At 50.3% G+C, this 18,822-nt stretch overlaps 1 protein-coding gene across 1 annotated transcript in view; it reads left to right on the plus strand.

Annotated features, from left to right (window-relative positions):
• The first annotated feature begins 3,528 nt into the window (after window positions 1-3,528).
• The window catches only part of DTX2 (deltex E3 ubiquitin ligase 2), a 35,831-nt gene continuing 20,537 nt past the window's right edge, over window positions 3,529-18,822 (plus strand). The window contains 3 exon segments of the mRNA XM_049639209.1: window positions 3,529-3,776; window positions 4,638-4,801; window positions 16,428-16,784. Coding sequence (XP_049495166.1) covers window positions 16,517-16,784 — 268 coding nt within the window. The 5' untranslated portion in view covers window positions 3,529-3,776; window positions 4,638-4,801; window positions 16,428-16,516.

An 18,822-nucleotide genomic window follows, 5' to 3' on the forward strand; every position in this document is an offset into this window, starting at 1 on the left:
ATCCTGCTGCAGTCTCAGAACACAGCACACTCGCTCTGTCCTGCCTAAAAATTAAAAGTCCGTGCCCCCGCACATGCTCCCTCTTGCTGCTGCCCTATTTTGCTGCTTTTTCACTACCAGAACTCTCTATTTTCCCCAAATAAAAATAGTCTTTCTTTTCAGGTTACAAAAAAGGAAACCATTCATTGGGACACACTCAAATGGGGCAAGAAAAGTACAAAGAAAGTGAAAATCACCTGCTATCCTGCCTCTCAGACTTTACCGTGTTGTCTAGCGCCCTTCCAGGCACACACAGCCATGGGCAACCTTATGTAAGTAGCCTCATTCCACACGTGTGGGTTTATCCTCTCCCACCCCCTCCCCCCCGCCCCCATGCGTGGAACACAAAGACTGTCTTTGGAACCTTCCCAACCTTCCCAAGCACACACACCTGTGTGCATCTCTGTGCTCAGGCCTCTGCTTCTCAACGGAAACCACGAGGGACACACCAGTGGCCTCTGTGTAGTTAAGTTGGAAGTTTGGGGCGTTTCCTGGAGCCCGCGAGGCGAGAGAGCCCAGAGCTGGGAGACAGGAGCCCTCGGTTCTGGTATAGTCTTGCCTCCCGGCCGGCCACCTTGTTGGGCCTCTCAGAAGCGTCTGTCACCACTGAGTACCTCCATGGGACACTCCCCTTGATTCTCTGATTCACCAGGCTCGCCCCAGTCCAGCCTCCCTTCAGACACTTCTATGTTTCATCTGTCCTTCAAAAGTCAGTGTTCCTTAGCCTCGGACTAAACTTGCTTATCTTCTGAGGTCTTTCCACGTGATCTCAGTCTCATTGCCGGTGACTCCCCAGCCCTTGCCTCTACCCAGGCGGCTCCAGAACCTCCCATCTGGCTGTTCTTGCCGGTCTCCCTATCTCACCCTCACCTTGTTGACCGGACACCCCCCGCCACATTTCTAGTGTCCTCTACCTCATGGAAAGGCACCCCATGCACCCAGCCTTCCAGGTTGTGTCCTCTGTGAAGCTCCTCTACCCTGGCTTTCCCTCTGGTTCCCACACTGGTCCCCAACCTGGGCAGCCCCCTCAAGGCTTCCTCAGCGCTCTGGCTCCTCCTGCTCTCTGAGTTGAGATGTCTTCCCCTCTCCAGAGCCTAGGTTCCAGAACCTTTGCAGCCCGGCCTGCCACCACAGTTCTGTTTGAGCCTGTAGGTGTGTGTGCAGTGGGATTTTTGGACAATATCAGGCAAGCATTTCACTGAGGAAAAAGGAAGCACTTAAGAAAATATCTTTTGAGTGTTGAAAGGCTTTTCTAATGCTTCAGACCGTTTCACCTTGTACCACCCTCCCACCAGCGAGGCCACTCATATAGGGGTGCTCAATCTGGAGTTAGACGCCACCTTGATTTTAAGACCAGCTCTGCCAGTTGCTGGCTGTGTGACCTTAGACACATCGCTTAAACTGTGTCTCAGTGACCCCATCTTTAAAATGGGGATAACGAGGGGGCTGGCTCACTTGGTAGAGCATGCGACTCTTGATCTCAGGGTTGTGAGTTCAAGCCCCACCCCTTCCACGGCATGGAGCCCACTTAAAAAATAAATAACATGGGGAGAATGATAATACCTACCTCATTGAGGGGCTTTAATGAAGTGATGCATGCCAAGTGTTTGGCACATACTAAGTGCTTTAGAAATGTTTGGTGTAGGGGTGTCTGGGTGGCTCAGCCAGTTGAGCGTCTGACTTCAGCTCAGGTCATGATCTCACCATTCATGGGTTCAAGCCTCACATTGGGCTCTGTGCTGACAGCTGAGAGCCTGGACCCTGCTTTGGATTCTGTGTCTCCTTTTCTCTCTGCCCCTTCCCCTGCTTGCATTGTGTCTCTCTCGCTTTCAAAAATAAATAAACAGTAAAAAAATTTTTTAAAAAGAAATGTTTGGTGTAGATGGTTATGGCTGAGAAAACTGATTCTGAAAGAAGAGGGGAAATGTTCGCATCCTAATCTGTAGCCACTGCAGTCACATAGTATAAATCACAACTAGAAAGTTACCCTTCAGTTCTAGAAAGAGGGCTAGCTCTGGGTGTAATTGGGAGAAACTGACTTTGGTGTGTCCCCAAACTCAAGGCCTGTGTCCTGTAAGTCAGGTCCTGGGTCATAAAGAGTCCTGGCCTAGGGTACCAGAAGTGGGGCCACAGGCACTCCTTCCCCTCCTCTCTGGGCCTCAGCTTCCTCTTCTATAAAATGAAGTTTTGAACTGAATGATGGGGGAGTTAGGGGAGCGTCTCTTTCTGAAATCCCTGATGAAGTGTGAGGGGCATTAGTGCGAGGGACACTACTCAACTAGAGTCCAAGATTCAGAGAACTCTGAACCCCCTGAACCTGTGTGCAAGATTGTACATGTAACATGTGTGTACGTGTGTGTGAGCATATACATCTGAGCATATTTTGGGAATAGCTTTCTTTAGCTTTGAAAGGGAAGTCTGTGATCCCAGAAGGGCAGTCTCCAACCTGGTTCAGGCCTTGTCACCTTCTATCTGGACTACAGCAATGTCCACCAAACTGGTCTCCTAGCTCTTTTCTCTGTCCCTTTAACCTATCCTCTACCTACCACACACGGTATCCTTCTACAGTGCAATGCTGACTGTCATCCCCTTGCTTTGAATCTTTCTATTGGTTCCAGCTGCCTAAATTCCTTGCATGGCATTTAAAGACGATCATAATCTTACCCAGCCTGCTCCCCACACTCCTGTCCTGACACACTCTAATCTATTTTCTCTGTCCTCAGCCCCTCCATATACCCTTTGCCCTGACCACAGAGAACATTTCACTGCTTCCCGATTGTGTCAGGCACTTTCACACGTCTCCTCCTTTGCAAGAACTTCTCTGTACTCCATCTGGCAAACCCCTATATATGCTTCAAAATCCAATTCATGCAACACCCCTTTGTGATGTCTTCCTGACACCCCCTCTCAAATTAAACACACCCTTCTGCGCTCCAACTCCTGTGTTCAAACTCCCATTTATCCCACTGTACTGTAATTCTATGTTTGAGTATCTGTCTCCCCAAATAGATACGAAGCTCTCCCAGGAGAAAAACCAAGTTCATAACTCACGTTTTAATCCCCGGTACCCAGCACAGGGCCTGACATCACCTACGTATCGGTTAAAAAGTACCTAAAACGAGTCAGTAAGTTAACGAAGTCAGTGAGTGAACAGACTGAGGAGGAATAGATACACCTGAACAGGTGCGCGACGGGTTGGGCCCCGCCCCGCCCCCAACCCACGGAACTACATTTCCCAGAAGGCCCCGCGTCCTGGGCATGCGCACCGGGGCGCTAGGAAGCTGCGACGCCGAGTTTCACTCTGGCTGCCTCCTCAGAGTCGGAGCTTCAGCGGGAGCGGTGCCCAGGCCGAACCCCAGCTGTAGCCCGAGCGCGGCGGTGCCCTCAGCCTGCCCCCTCGCCTTCCTCAGCCTCGGTGAGAGGGGCGGGCAGGCCACCTGCTTGTCGTCAGGGCTGGGGTCCCGGGGACGCGGGGCGGGGTGGGGGGAGGACGGGGGGCGAGCCGAGCTGGGACCGGAAGGGGGCGGGCGTGCGAGTGAGGGAGGGCCGGGCCGGGGAAGAGCCCCGGGGTGAGGTCCGGGGGGGATTGGGAGGACGGGCCGCCGCGTCGGGGAAATCGGAGGCGCGGGCAGCTTAGGACGGGACTGGGTGCCGGGTGCGAGGGTGAACGCCGGGTGGAAGCCGAAGGGCTAGCAGGGGGAGGGGCGCAGACCCTGGGAGTTTGGGGCCGTCGCGAGGTGGGTACCCCTCCCCACAGGACCGGGAGGAGGCGGGGGTGGCCTTGTCACCGGGCTACGCGGTGAGGGCGTGGATTCTCCCGGGGTCCGGGGTCTGCCTTCAGGTGGACGACTTCGCTGGAGCCCGGGGCCGTACTTTGAAAGAGTTTTTGCCCCGTAACTCTGCTTCCCTCGCCTCAAGTAGGGGTCGCCCTCCAGGAAACAGGAGTTTGCTGGGGCCCTGGGTTACTTTTGAGGGGTGCATAATGTATGTGGAGGAGGATTTAGAAGACCTTCTTTTCTGAAGCTGGCCTTCCGTCCGCCCCCCTCCCCTCAAGCCAGCTGCTCCCCTCCACACTGGTTCCACTTCCCTAAGTGCCAGTAACAATGGAAATGGTGTGTGCACGGGCGCTTGGCCCCTTAAGAATGAACTCCGAATATTTCTGCCTGCCGTCCTAGCTCCTCTGGAGTTCTGGAAGGTGAACTTTCTGATGAAGCCAACATCAGGCTTTACCATCAGGGTAGCTGTAACTAGGCCCCTTGCTCTTTTGCTGTGTGACCTTGGCCAAACTTCCACCCTCTCTGGTGTGTTAATTTTCTGGATACTTATCACCACAGAGTGGCTTATGGAGTCCGTTTAGGCCTTTTCGTGAAATTGCTGAGGTGTTTGTTTGTTTGTTTGTTTGTTTCCACCGTTCCCTTGATGACTGAGTGGGTGGAGGGAGACCGTTGTACCTTCTGCCCTGCCCAGGCTGTTGGAAAATAAACCTGGTGGTTTCCAGTCCCCAGCCGCAGCACACAGACCCAACATCTGTGTGTTCGCTTTCACTGACTGCTGTTTCTCAATTTAAAACCTGATCATCTTTTTCCTTGTTGGCAAAGGTGCCTTGGAATTTGTGTTGCCGAGTCAGCAGGCCTCTCGGATTTGCTCGGCTTTTGTTGTTTGCGTTTATATCAAGATGGGAACTCAAACAAGTCAGTCCTCCTAAGGATCTACTGTCTCCATCAAGAAGGGACAGTTTGTGCCAGCTCTCCAGAGAGAAAAGGTAAGAGCCCCGGGGATGTTACAATGCTCCCTTCTCAATCTGGTTTTCGGTAGGGGAGGCTGGACTTTGAGGTCTCCGGGATGAAAAGTCAGCCTTGGGAGTTGATAGTTGATTGCCAACTGTCTTCAAATAAATTCAAGTGCTTTCTTGCCAAGGGCTTCTCCTGTTTAACCAGTCTTAGAGGATACTTTCCACGTGGTTTCCATTAGGGCATGCTTTATGGGATGAAGGACACAAGTCATGTTTTCTGCATCTGACCTGGAAAGGTTTATGTCTTTTTTTTTTTTCCTGCACAAACAAAACCGGGTACCTCCTTTGTGTCAAGGCCCATGCCCAGTGCTGGGGTCCACTGGTGGGCAACGGTTCTTTCTGTCACCCGGGAACGCATGGTTTGGTGGAACAGACAGACAAACCACAGATAGTGGCAAGGTGTTGTTGGTGCGATATGTGTGGAGGGGGAGAGGGGGGAGTCGCAGGGCAGAGCCCCAACCCCCCCGACCCCGTTTGTCCAGGAAGGGGTAGGAGGGAAGAGGAAAACTAAGGTGAGTCGTGGAGGAGGAGTAGGATTTGGAAAGGAGGGAAGAAGCCCCACAGAGGAGTTGACGTCTGCAGAGTCCAGAAGTTGCCTGGTGTGCCTGGGCCCCTGTAAGGAGCTCCCTGTGGCAGAAGCAACAAGAGATGGGTGTGGGGTAGAGGAGGCTGGTGAAGTAGGCAGAGGGCTGAGCGCGGAGGGTTTTGGGGGTCCTGCCAAGGCTCCGGGGAGCAGGATTTTAGCAGAAGAGGCATTTTATTTTTTAGTTTATTTTTTGTTTTATTTTATTTTATTTTTTTTATTTAAAAAAAAATTTTTTTAACGTTTATTTATTTTTGAGACAGAGACAGAGCATGAACGGGGAGGGTCAGAGAGAGGGAGACACAGAATCTGAAACAGGCTCCAGGCTCTGAGCTGTCAGCACAGAGCCCGACGCGGGGCTCGAACTCACAGACCGCGAGAGCATGACCTGAGCCGAAGTCGGCCGCTTAACCGACTGAGCCACCCAGGCGCCCCAGAAGAGGCATTTTAGATGAGCACACTGGCTGGAAAGTATGGGATGGATTCGACTGGGTTATTCTCTTTGTGACTGTTTCCTTATGCCATGAGATGTGGCCCCCAGTTTGCTCATAGTCTCCTTGGAGAGATAGAATGGACGTAGAGAACTGTGGAGGGCAGACAGGTGCTGTGGAAGTTGATAAGCGGGTGTTTTCTTTCAGTCGGGCACATCGAGGCATCTTGGAGGTGCTGTTTAAATTGGGTCCTGGGGCGCCTGGGTGGCTCAGTCTGTTAAGCGTCCGGCTTCAGCTCTGGTCATGATCTCATGGTTCGTGAGTTCGAGCCCCACGTTGGGCTCTTTGCTGTCAGAGTGATGCCCACCTCTCAGATCTTCTGTCTCCCACTCTTTTTGCCCCTCCCCCAGTGGTGCTTTCTCTCTGCCCCTCTCTCTCTCAAAAATAAATAAACATTAAAAAATAAAAAATAAATAAATTGGGTCTTGAAAGTATGGGTAAGGTGAGGATGTGTGGCTACGTGGGTGGGATTCTGCACAGAGCCAAGGTATGGAGGTGGGAAAACTGGATGTATATGGGGGTAGCAGGTATGGATTGGGGTAAGGGGAGACACAGACAAAAATAAGGTATTGAAGGGAAGCTCCCTGGCAAATACAGTTGATAGGAAGGGACCAGACTGTGATGGGCTTTCAGTGTCAACCTAAGGAACTTGAACTTTATTCCGGAAGTATACTTCGGGAGGCTCAATCTTGCACTTGCCTCTCAGGTGGACCAGAAGGAGAGACAGATTTGGGGAGGCCACTTCAGAGAGAATACTTATCAGGGTGAGAGGCATATAAGTCCCAAGCAACAGGGCCTGAGGAGGGAGGAGAAAAAGGAAGCCGTGGCAGCTGCGGGGCTGGAGGGGAAAGGTTGTGAGGATGTAGAAACCCAGCTTTTTCTCGTAACTGCCTGGGGCCAGGGAATCCAGGGGGAAAGGACAATCAGGAAGGAAGATGAGTCTGGGTTCAGACATATTAAACTAAAAAAAAAAAAAAAAAAACAGGCTTTGTTAATGTTTGTTTATTTTTGAGAGAGAGTGCAAGCAGGGGAAGGGCAGAGAGAGAGGGAGACACAGAGAATCCGAAGCAACTCCAGGCTCTGAGCTGTCAGCACGGAGCCCAACGCAGGGCTCGAACCCACGGACCATGAGATCATGACCTGAGCCGAAGTCGGTTGCTTCACCTTCTGAGCCACCCAGACGCCCCCGGGTTCAGACATATTAAAAGTACCTAAGAGGCCAGCCGGAATGGGGCCATGGGCCACACAGAAACCCTGTGTCAGGGGTAGGGCTTGGTACTTGGGTTAAAATGTGTTGGTTTTCATTTCTACTTTGGGTAAACACAGAGCTAGATTAATACATGCTCATCACTGTTCACGCATGGCTTGCTTTTGCTTATTTCCTAAGTGATTTGTAAGGAATGTAGTAAGTTACCGCGTTCCACCCACCCAGAACAAAAGCTTGAAACGAAAGTTTACCTGTAGTCATTTTATCATTCTCCCCATCCTGAGATAACCATTTTCCCCTCGCTTTCATGCTCATGTAGTTTTATGTGTTTCTGAGGAAAGTAAGAAAACGTTGCTAAGATTTCCCATCTTATCGCATGTCCTCTGATTCATTCGTATTCACTACTGAAGAATCCGTGAACACACCACAGCTTATGCATCTAATCTTCCACTGATGGGCACTTAGTTGTTTCCAGATTTTTGCTGTTGCAAATGTGCTGCTCTGAACATCCCCATACACGTCTGTAGTACAGGTGCAAGAGGTTTTCTCGGGTATGAATTTAGGGGTGATATTTTGCTGGGTCATCCATCATGTGCAACTTTCATAGATGTAGCCAGACTGTTTTCTGAAGTGGTCCTACCAGTATCCACTCCCTCAGCACCAGCGCATGGGACTCAGTTGCTTCACGTTTTTGCCAACACTCACTATAGGCAGACTTCACTTTTCCTGATTGAATGGATATAAAATGGGATCGTTGGGATCTTGATTTCTATGTTCCTGAGCCCTGACATTGAATATCTCTTCATGAGCTTATTGGCATGTGTGTTTCCTGTGAAGTATTTGCTTATGATTTCTGCCAACTTTTTATTATTTACTGGTTGTAAGAGTTCTTTATATATTCTTGATTTCAATCCTTTGTTCATATTGTGAGTATTTTCTTCCAGCTTATAATGGGTCATTCTACTTAAAGACGTCTTTTGTTGACCAACCATTCTTTTAAAAAAATTTTTAATGTTTATTTTTGAGAGAGAGAGAGAGAGAGACAGAGTGCGAGCAGGGGAGGGGCAGAGAGAGAGAGGGAGACACAGAATCCGAAGCAGGCCCCAAGCTCCAAGCTGTCGGCACAGAGCCCGACGTGGGGCTTGAACTCATGAACCATGAGTTCATGATCTGAGCCGAAGTTGGACGCTTAACCGATTGAGCCACCCAGGTGCCCCATGTTGAACAATCATTCTTAATTTTCACATAGTGAAATGTTTTTTTTTTTTTTTTTTCATGTTTGGTTATTTTGAGAGAGAGTGTGTGAGTGGAGGAAGGGCAGAGAGGAGTGATAGAATCCCAAGAAGGCTCGGTGCCGTCAGCACAGAGCCTGACGTGGTGCTTGATCCCATGACTCTGGGATCATGACCTGAGCCAAAATCAAGAGGCAGATGCTTAACTGACCAAGCCACCCAGGCGCCCCCCCACCCTTTTTTTTCTTTTTTGTTTTTGTACTCAGCGTTCTGTATCTTGTTTAAAAAGTCTTTTCCTGACCTTAGTCCTTGCCTTAAGGACCCTATGCTCTAGTAGAGGGCCAGGTAGATAATTGCACTCAGATATTACATGGACATTGATTGTTAGAAGTGGCCTCTTCTGCCAGAGTGGAGGAGTGGGTGTAAGTAAAGATTTCACAGGATAGAGAGTCTCAAGCTGCCCTCAGGTACTGGGGGAAGACTGGCATGTCGGCAGAGGCCCTTTCCTACTTTCTGATAGAGATGTGGGTTCAGAGAAGTATTTCTCAACTATAGGACGCTGTGAGCACGGCGATGGGTGTTGGGGAAGCTGTACACTGATCACTCTGTGGTTAGTTTGCACATTGTCTGTGGCTGTTTTCACACTGTCGTGGCAGAGTTGCATAGATGCGACAGATGCCTTGTGTTCTGCAAAACCTAAAATATATGTGTACTTTCTGGCCCCTTACAGGAGAAGGTTGCTGACTCCTGCCGGGGGTGGGGGGGGGGGTGTCACGGTAACCGTGGTGACCTGGCGAGAGTGTGTCCCAGCCACCACAGTGGTTTAGTGAGTTGTTGCTGGATGGATAATGAATCTAGGTCAGCGCTGCAAATGTTGCCAACTTTTCTGCTTTCTAAAAGCTGGAAATCTGGAATTTTTTTTTTTTAATGGTGAATATTCCAATTTTTAAACATCAACTCAGTTTTTAAAAAAACTGAAAACTGTATAGGCCAGGAAAAACACATCTGGCAGGCCGATTTGTCCAGCATCAGTGGACCCCTTCTGTCTCAGTGGACCCTGGGAACAGATTTGGGTTTCTTTATACCCGTGTATTCTTGGGCGGGTTGGTCATCCTTTTCTGCCTCCTCTTCTCGTCTATAAAGTCAGGAGAAGACCCGCCCCAGGACTCATGTGAGTTTCTTAGCGCCTGGTGCCTCGTAAGCTCTTGGTTGGTAGCCATCGCTGTTACTCCTGCCACTGCTTCCATTGCTCCCCCATTTTGACCCCTGGGTGGGCCTGGGGACCAGGGCTCTGTCCTGACAGGTCGCCAGTGGTCACATTGCTCCTGGTAGAGAAGGATCAAAGGGATCCTTCGATACAGGGGATCGAAGATTGCTAGTGCCTGCCATCTGCTAGTGCCTGTCGCCTGTGGCTTTCGGTGCCCTATTTGAAGGCTCTGCCCTGACCAGCCCCTGGAGGGCTCAGGTAGGCACAGCTAGAGGAGGAGTTATCACTTCCCTTCCAGCGTGCAAGGGACAGATCATGTATTAGTATCCTTCCATAACTAAGAAACCTAGTAAGTTCTGGGCGGCACCGGCTCGAGCCATCTCTCTTCAAGACAAAAGCCTCGTCTTGCAGTGCCTACCTCTTGCAGTAGTTCAGGCACCTGGGTGGTTGCACCTTTTCTTGCAACTCAGAGATGGGGATGTCTCTTGGCAAAGAGGTGCCATGGTACTCTGACCAGGTCTGTTGTTTGTGAAACCTGCTGGGATAGTCAGTGGCCATCTAAAGTAACAATGCTAAGTCATGACGGTGGTGCTGGTTTGGTTTCTATTTATGATCTTTTAAAGGTGTTGGGCATATTAAAGAGATGTGTTACTGCTAACAGAAGTAATACTTTCTCACTTTAGAAAATGTGAAGAGTTCAGGTACGTAAGGAAGTTGAACAAAAGGCCTCCTGAGGTTTCTCTAGTCAGTGGCCGCAGCTGTCCCAAACATTTTAGTGTTTCTGTTGAGTTTTCTCTCTGCTTCTCTTTTACCTGGTCAGAATAGTGCTACAGCAAATACCTTTATGTCAAAGGTTTTCTATAATCTCCTTAGATTGTTGGGTCAAAGTGAGTAAGCATTTCTAAACCACTTGATACCTATTACCACACTTTTCTGGAAAGGGTTTATCCTTCCCAGTGGTATGAGGACTCTGTACTCCTGCCAGCACCAAGTATTGAAATTAAGGGGTGTTTGTGTGTGTGTGTGTGTGTGTTGTTTTTTCTACTATTTTGATAGGCCAAAAAATAATGTTCCATTGTTTTTAATTTGTATTAAAAACGTTTCTAGTCAGGTAGAACATTTCTTTGCTGGGCTTGTGTGCAGGATTGGACTTTCCCAGGTCTGCGGGAGGGCTTCCTGATGGGACCCGGGGGGCTGGCTGCACTGTGAGAGGTCTGGGAAGGTTATACTCCCTGGGTCAACTGGTGGGTATGGAGTTTCAGGCTGAGCTTCTTGGAAAGGGTCCGAAGAAGAGGTGGAATAGAAAATAGGCCTCCTTGGGGCACCTGGGTGGCTCCGGCGGTTAAGTGTCTTGATCTCTAGGTCGTGAGGTCAAGCCCCGTGTCGGGCCTGGGTGTGGGGCCTACTTAAAAAAAAAAAAAAAAAATAGGCCTCCTGGTTGCCTGCTCTCGCTGATTTCCCATCCATGCCCTTCAGAACTCTTCTGCAGAAGAGCATCCTGGGCGTTTCGAGAAGAAGGAATGAAGACCATTTCTGTGTCAAAAAGAACACCTCGTGTTCCTATATTTTATTCAGTGGGCGGCCTGTGATCACATTTGGAAACAGGTTCCACTGCTTGTAACAGGCTGGCAAACCCATCTGACCGCCTGAGTGGTGGAGTCTACAGACAGGGAAGTGACTGCCCCAAAGTCATCGAGTGTGGAGCACGTGTGTGCGCGCGCCGAGGGGGTCCTGACAGATCTCTCCATTTCCATCTCCTCTCGGGACATTGGGGGGTGTGGGACAGCCACTGTCCCAAGCATGGACTGCAGGGTGAACTGCTGAGCCCGGCACGGGTGGGCTTTGGAGGGATGAAGTGGGGTCCTCACGTGTTGGCAAGGTGGTGATCATCGCTCAGTGTGAGCACTGCTTTAAAAACCACACTCGAAGTCTTCTGCCCAGAGGCCGCAGCTGTGGTGGGATCCCTTCGTGTGGTTCACCCACCTGGAGGCCCACAATTAGGCAGGATGGTTTTCACTCACGTTCTTGTGCCAGCTCAGATCTTGTTCGAAAGCTTTTCTAAATCCTCTGGGGATAGAAAGACTCTGGGACACATGTAACTTTTTTTCTTATGTGTGAAAACTCCTCTCTGGTAGAACAGCAAATTTCCTCTGTGCCTCGCAGCCACAGTACTGTGGACAGGATTTGCAGCTAAATTGCACAAGAAAATGCGAAGGAAAGCAGGAAGGTTTTCTTCGTGGTCAAGGTTGTTGATATTTTTAATTTATTTTTTAAGTTTATTTATTTGGAGACAAGGTGAAAAGGGGAGGGACAGAAAGAGAGAGGGAGAGGATCCCAAGCAGGCTCCGAGTTGCCAGTGCATAGCCCACCATGGGGCTTGAATCCATAAACCATGAGATCATGCGCTGAGCTGAAACCAAGAGTCAAACGCTCAATCGATTGAGCCACCCAGGTGCCCCGTTAATATTTTTTAAAATGTTACTTTGGTCTCATAAGAAGTAATATGACCATTGTAGAGCATTTGTATGTACAGAAAGAGGTAAAAAAAAAAAAAAAATCCCATGATCCATCACTCCTATTACCATTTCAGAGATCTTCCTTCCAGTCTTTTTTCTCCTTTCAGCCTTTTTTTTTTTTTTTTTCTAAGTTTATTTACTTTTAGTAATCTCTGCACCCAGCATGGGGCTTGAACTCATGGTGATCAAGAGTCTCAGTCAGGCTCCTCCAACTGAGCCAGCCAGGAGCCCCTTCCTTCCAGCCTTTTAAAAATTTTTTTTTTTCAACGTTTATTTTTTTTTATTTTTGGGACAGAGAGAGACAGAGCATGAACGGGGGAGGGACAGAGAGAGAGGGAGACACAGAATCGGAAACAGGCTCCAGGCTCCGAGCCATCAGCCCAGAGCCCGACGAGGGGCTCGAACTCACGGACCGTGAGATCGTGACCTGGCTGAAGTCGGACGCTTAACCGACTGCGCCACCCAGGTGCCCCCAGCCTTTTAAAAATTAGTTCATGCAGGGCAGAAAGGACATAGGTTTTATGGCATCATAGATTTTGGTAAATTCTTAATTTCTTTTTTTTTTTTTAAGATTTTATTTTTAAGTAATCTCTCTATCCAATGAGGAGCTCAAACTCACAATCCTGAGATCAAAAGTCACATGCTCTTCTGACTGAGCCAGCCAGGCACCCCAATTCTTAATTTCTTTTGGCCTCAGTTCTCTCGTCTATAAAATGGGCATAATTCCAGTTGAGGGTTGAGAGCTGGATGACAAGAGCACCAGGCAGAGTGTGTGCCCCGCAGTAGGTGTTCAATAAAGGGCACACCCTCCTGCCTCCCCACCCTAACGGCAGGGCCTGTGCAGTTCCATATCTTGTATTTTTCATTTGTCGTGAACATTATCTTAGGTCTGTAAGCCTTTCTTTTTTTTTAAATGTTTACTTATTTTGAGAGACAGAAATAGAGCGGGAGCAGGGGAGGGACAGAGGGAGAGGGAGAATCTGCTCTGTCAGCGCAGAGCCTGACGTGGGGCTCAAACTCACGAACCGCAAGATCATGATCTTAGCCGAAATCAAGTCAGTTGCTCAACCAACTGAGCCACCCAGGTGCCCCAGGTCTGTAAGCCTTTTGTAAACATTTTTCAACACTTATATTCCATCATTAGAATGTACTGTAACTTATTTAAGAATTCCATTATTGTAGGTGTTCAGGTTACTTCCAGATCGAGGACTATTTCTATGGGCAATTATAATAATTATTATTTTCATAATTAGGGACACCCTAAATAGCCCCCATCATTAGGAGCCGAGACAAATTAGGTTTTTGGACTGCAGCTTTGTGATGGCTGAGGTTGTTGCAGAGAATGGGCGCATTGACATGGCTGTTGGACATGGGTGATTGCTCTGTTCAGGTGCCACGCCAGTGGGCATTTTTGGGCATTGCTTCAAATGTGCCCCAGGCCCCTGGAGCAGAAGGTTCACCTCTCTTCTGTCCACTGGGGTTTTAGACCCTCTGGGATATTAGGCATTTGAAGAACTGAAGCCCCAGCTTTGGGCCAGCACTAGCTCTGTCCTCAGAGAGTTCCTGTTCCGGTGGGGAGACAGACACCGAGACCAGTGGATGTCGTCGTGTTCGTGTTTGGATAAGTAGGATACACAGTGAAGACTCACAGGTGGGTGGAGTCAGCGCTTTTCTGGTGAGGTGTGGGTCAGAGGGCTCAGGAGAGGGGTGCTGTGACTGATTCTGGAAAGATGGGCATGTTTGGGTTCTTGGTGAAGAGAAGACTGGAGTCTGGACACACGTAGCAGCAGGATCTACAGCTGTGAGGAGGTAGGAAATGGCTTGGAATGTTCTGGCACTTGCTAAAGTTTGGTATGGCTGGATGTAAGGTGGAGGCCTTGGTTTGAGGGGGGACCAGCGGCCGTGTCTTCTTCATCTCTGGGTCTTTGGGACCCCAACAGTGCCTGAGGAGGGTGCGCCCTTGGTCGGTGGAGGCCGAACACGTTCAGGAAAAACTTGAGCTGCAGCACTAGCCTGCATTTCTCTGGCTGTTTGGCAAAGTTCTGCGAGTTGGTTCATCCGGGGATGTGCGGACATGCTGGAGCGGACCGTGGGTGCTGATCTGTGGGAGGCCCCCGCTGCCTGCCGGGTGAGTGATGCCTGCCAGGAGGTGCCAGGAGGAAAGTCCGGGCCGGGAGTAGCTGGCTCTGAAACCGGTCCTGTGATTTGTACCTGGATGTGGTTACAGAGACTTCTAATTGTAGTCACGGAGCTAATAAGCCAGCCAGCCCAAGGGCATCCCAGGTCTGATCCTCCAGAGTGGGACGTGTGCTCTCGTTGGAGCAGCTGGCAGCTCACTGGCGGCCCTGGCACCCGCGGGCGTGCTCCGCGTTCTTGCAGGCCTGACTCATCGCCCGCGTTCTCGTGCCGTGTAGCCCAGTGCCGCCCCAGGCTGCCGCTCCTCACCCGGACTTGAGGGGTGGGAGGGAGGCCCCGGGGGATGGGGGGCAGGGGTGGGCAGGGAAAGGGAGGGAGGACAGGCTCCGCGGATATCTGCTGTGTGCCAGGTGCTGTGCTGTGTGCTCTGTACCACCTGTCTGTCTGAATGCCCGTGAAAAGCACAGAACATGGATGTTGTTATCATCATTGTCAAGTAGGGGAAAGCAAACTTGGAGAGCTCGGGTACCTCTGTCAGGATGACACGGCGAGTGGAGTAAGTAAGCCTGTGCCTGTTCCTTTCACCTAGGGCTCCAGCTCTGCCTTCCTCGTGGCGGGTGTCTTTGGCCTTCTCGACACCTTGACAGTGCAGTGCACTCGCAGGGACAGCAGCAAAAAGCCCAGGGTCCCACTGTGTAAGCAAGTCCCCACAACTGCCTGGGCCTTGATTTCCTCATCTGCAAAATGGGGAGAAAATTCAGCGTGTTCACTTAAGAGGGTTGTGTAGGAATCCGAACAGACGGTGTGACTGGGAACCGTACTGGCACCGGGGCCCTGGGTGGACGTGCTGTAACTGCTGAGGGTGCTGGGGGACTTGGGACACAGCTTCCTCTCTCCTTCCGCCTTTCTCAGCGCGGCCTGTAAGTGGAGCCCAAGGTGGAGTCAGGCTGAGTTTTCCTCTCTCAGAAATGGACATTAGAGCCGGTTGACCTGGGCTTGTTCTCTGCCGCCACTCAACAGTATTCATGTGACCTTCAATAAGACCTTGACCTCTCTGAGCCTTGTAAAGTGGGAGAAATGCCACCTTGTCAGTCTGTTAGGCGTACACGAGACAGGTATATTTGGCGTTTGCCACTACACTGGTCCCGTTCCTCCTGAACTCCGGGTGCTGGTGCTCCGGGCGCCTGGCGCGGTACGTTCACGGTATAGCGCCCTTCCTCAGACCGCTGCAGGCGGCTTCGCGTTCAGCCGTGTGGTCGACTAGAATGTATACAACACTTAGCACATGACAGGATCTCCGCTGGAGCTGCCGATATGACCGTGGACAAGACAGACTGCCCGGCTCGCTGCCGTCTGGAGGAGCAGAAAAATCTGGAACGTCCTCCTCCTCATACATATATAGAGGCATCAGCATTCTGGCCGGTGCTGCAAGGCAGAAGCTCACGTGAGCCAGGGAAGGGCTCCCTGAACCACACAGGCTGGGCCTCAAGGCTGAGTAGAGTTTACAAGAGAAGAGGATGGGCGAGGGTGGCTGAGAGAAGAGTGTCTCAGGAGCTGGGTGTAAACTCTCTGGGCCTGACTGATGGTCAGCTAGGCCCAGACACGGGTGTGGAGAGGCCAGCCTTCTGCATCTGTGAGATCTTAATGTTTATCTAGGGCGCCCTTCATGGTTAATGAAGTCTCCTGGGTACCCTGGAGACCTGGGCGGAGCTAGGACCAGGCTTTCAGTCTCAGCCCTGCCATTGACCCTCTTGAGGGTCCTTGAGCCCCCAGTCCTTTCTGAGACACAGGTTTTTCCCATCAGGAGCATAGCGGTATCTCCCAAACCTGCGTTGGAAACCATAGAGTGTTCACATAATTGTAAGGGGTCATTGTGGCCTCAGTGCACGAAGGATTTGGGGTGATTCACGAAAACAGTATACAAGGATATACTCAGTAGTTAGGTCAGAGGGAAATGATTGGTAAAAAGAAGCTGGGCTGTTGGTTAGCACCCAAAATTCACTCCACAGTATCTTGCTGAACATTTACAGAGGCAGGTACGTTGCTTGATTGACTGAATTCTTCCTGGCTGCCTGAACAAAAAGACAGGATCAGGTACTTGATTCACAATGCTCTTTTCTTTTAGGGAAAAAAGTGATTGTGGGAAAATATTTTTTTTCCCCCTGCATTGAGGCCAACTCTCAGGGACACCGTGTATGTTGATAACTGTTTGTCCTGTTTACAGGTCTGCTGGAAGCACTGGGCAATGAACCCGAGACTTCAGCCCAGAGTGGTCTGAAACCATTTGGGAAGGAAGAGGGAGTCCTGGGGAAGATGGCCATGGCCCCAGGCCCTTCCCTGGCTCAGGTGTACACCAGCCCCGTGGCAGTGGCCGTGTGGGAATGGCAGGACGGGCTGGGCACCTGGCACCCCTACAGTGCCACTGTCTGCAGCTACATCGAGCAGCAGTTTGTCCAGCAGAAGGGCCAGCGCTTCGGGCTGGGGAGTCTGGCCCACAGCATCCCCTTAGGCCAAGCTGACCCCTCGCTGGCCCCTTACATCATTGACCTCCCCAGCTGGACCCAGTTCCGCCAGGACACTGGTAAGACACTTCCTGCCTCTAGTACGTGTTGGAGCACCCGCTTTGGGCCAGGTGCCATGCTGATGGTGGAGTTATATATAGAATTGACTCTCGGCCCTTCATCCTGTCCCCGACAGGTGCTGTGAGTGGTACAGGTACCACAGTATAGGATGTACCTCTTAGTAGTAGGGAGTGCCTTGAGAGCGCAGAGCAGAGGCCCGCCCCGCCCCTTCCCCCCTGTTTCCTAAACCCAAACTGCCTGCTTCCACCTGCAGAAATGGAGGGGCTTGTGGGCAGAGAGGCCAGCACAGAGGAAGAGCGCCGTGCTAGTTAAGAGGGCCTGGTGATGAGTTCTGCTTCCGCTGCACAGTGTCCGTGTGACCTGAGCAGGTTACTTTATTCTCCTGTGTGCTCACATTAGGGTTTGTTGTGTGTTTTGATCAGTATTACTGAGAATGGGACCACCAAGTTCCCCTCGGAGTTGTTCCCCGTCCGTCTAACCCAGTGGTTCTCAACTGGGGGTGTTTTGTCCCCTAGGACATTTGACAACGTTTGGACACATTTTTAATTGTCACAAGTGGGGCAGGGAGCCACTGGCGTCTAGTCAGTAGAGGCCAGGGATGCTGCTAAATGCACGGGACTGGCCCCACGACAAAGAATTCTTGGCCCAGGATGTCACTGGTGGGGAGACTGAGAAACGCTACTCTGATCCCTACGGCAGCGTCCTTGGGTGTGTGAGGACTAAGCCTTCCAATCAGTTGGATACAGAAGAAAGTCCTTGCCTTCCTGATGCTTAGAGTCCACTGAGAAAGGCAGCAAACAAGATATGTAATGTGGAAATTGTGTATTGTGTTAGATGGCAGTAAGTGTTAACCAGGGAATGGAGGTGTTGGGAGAGGTGGAGGTCTGAGCCAGGGTGACCAGGTCACCAGGAAAGGGGTCTAAGACAGACCTGAGGGAGGGGCAGGTTGTCCCTTGAAGGGACTTTGGCTTTGGCTTTTATTCTTTTTTTTATTTTTTATTTTTTTCATGTTTATTTATTTATTTTGAGAGACAGAGAGGGAGAGGGAGAGTACAAGCAGGGGAGGGGCAGAGAGAGAGAATCCTAAGCAGGCTCCGCACTGTCAGCGCGGGGCCCGATGCAGGCCTCGGTCTCACAAACTGTGAGATCATGAGCTGAGCTGAAATCAAGCTGAGCTGAAATCAAGCCAGACGCTCAATTGACTGAGCCACCCAGGCACCCCTTGGCTTTTATTCTGAAAGGGGGAGCCGTGGGAGGATTTGGGCAGAGGAGTGCTGTAATCTGATTTGGAGGTGAAGAGTATCCCTCTGGCTGCCAAGGATGGAGGCGAGGTGGGGGTCAGGAGACCAGTAGAAGCAAATTGCAGTGATCATCTTTTGGCAAGTACTCTTGGAAACATGGCCCGAATTAATTTTTCTCTGTAATCGTCAGGTTTGGTTTAGTAAGAATATAAGCTAACCACAGGGTATTTCCCAGTAGTTGCTGCTCGAAGAGTCAAAGGGTATGGTACGTCCACGTAAGAGACTTACGTAACAATGAATACTGAGTTACGTATAAAATTTTAGAGATGTAAGGAAAACTGATGGCCTAACAGAAGAAAACAGCCCAAAAAGTTTTCAATGTGATTGTCAGCTTCCTAAAAGGACGTGTCTAGAAGATGAGATGGGAAGAAATGCATTGTGATATAAGCTGTGTGGTTAGATTATGGACGGTTTAATTTTCTTAACTTTCCTTTTTTTTTTTTTTTTTCCAGTTTTTTAAGTGAGGCTACATATGTTTCATCATTAGAAATATTTTGAAAAAGCCTGGAATCTGAGCCATAGCTGTTCTTTGACCTAAGCTCCTGGTATCCCCTACTCCTGCCGAGGAGCACAGATCCCCCTCTGCCATTAGGTCCCTTTGAGCCATAGTTTCTTTACAGAGAGGGAGCTTTCTACCCTTCTACCCTTCGCCCAAAATTTGGAAGGAATAACCAGTACCAGCCTTTAGGTCAGATAGCAACATGACCCTATGTACACTGACCATGTTGGTTTCTTT

The sequence above is a fragment of the Panthera uncia genome, chromosome E3 (genome assembly GCF_023721935.1).
Source record: "Panthera uncia isolate 11264 chromosome E3, Puncia_PCG_1.0, whole genome shotgun sequence".
NCBI classification, from domain to species: Eukaryota; Metazoa; Chordata; class Mammalia; order Carnivora; family Felidae; genus Panthera; species Panthera uncia.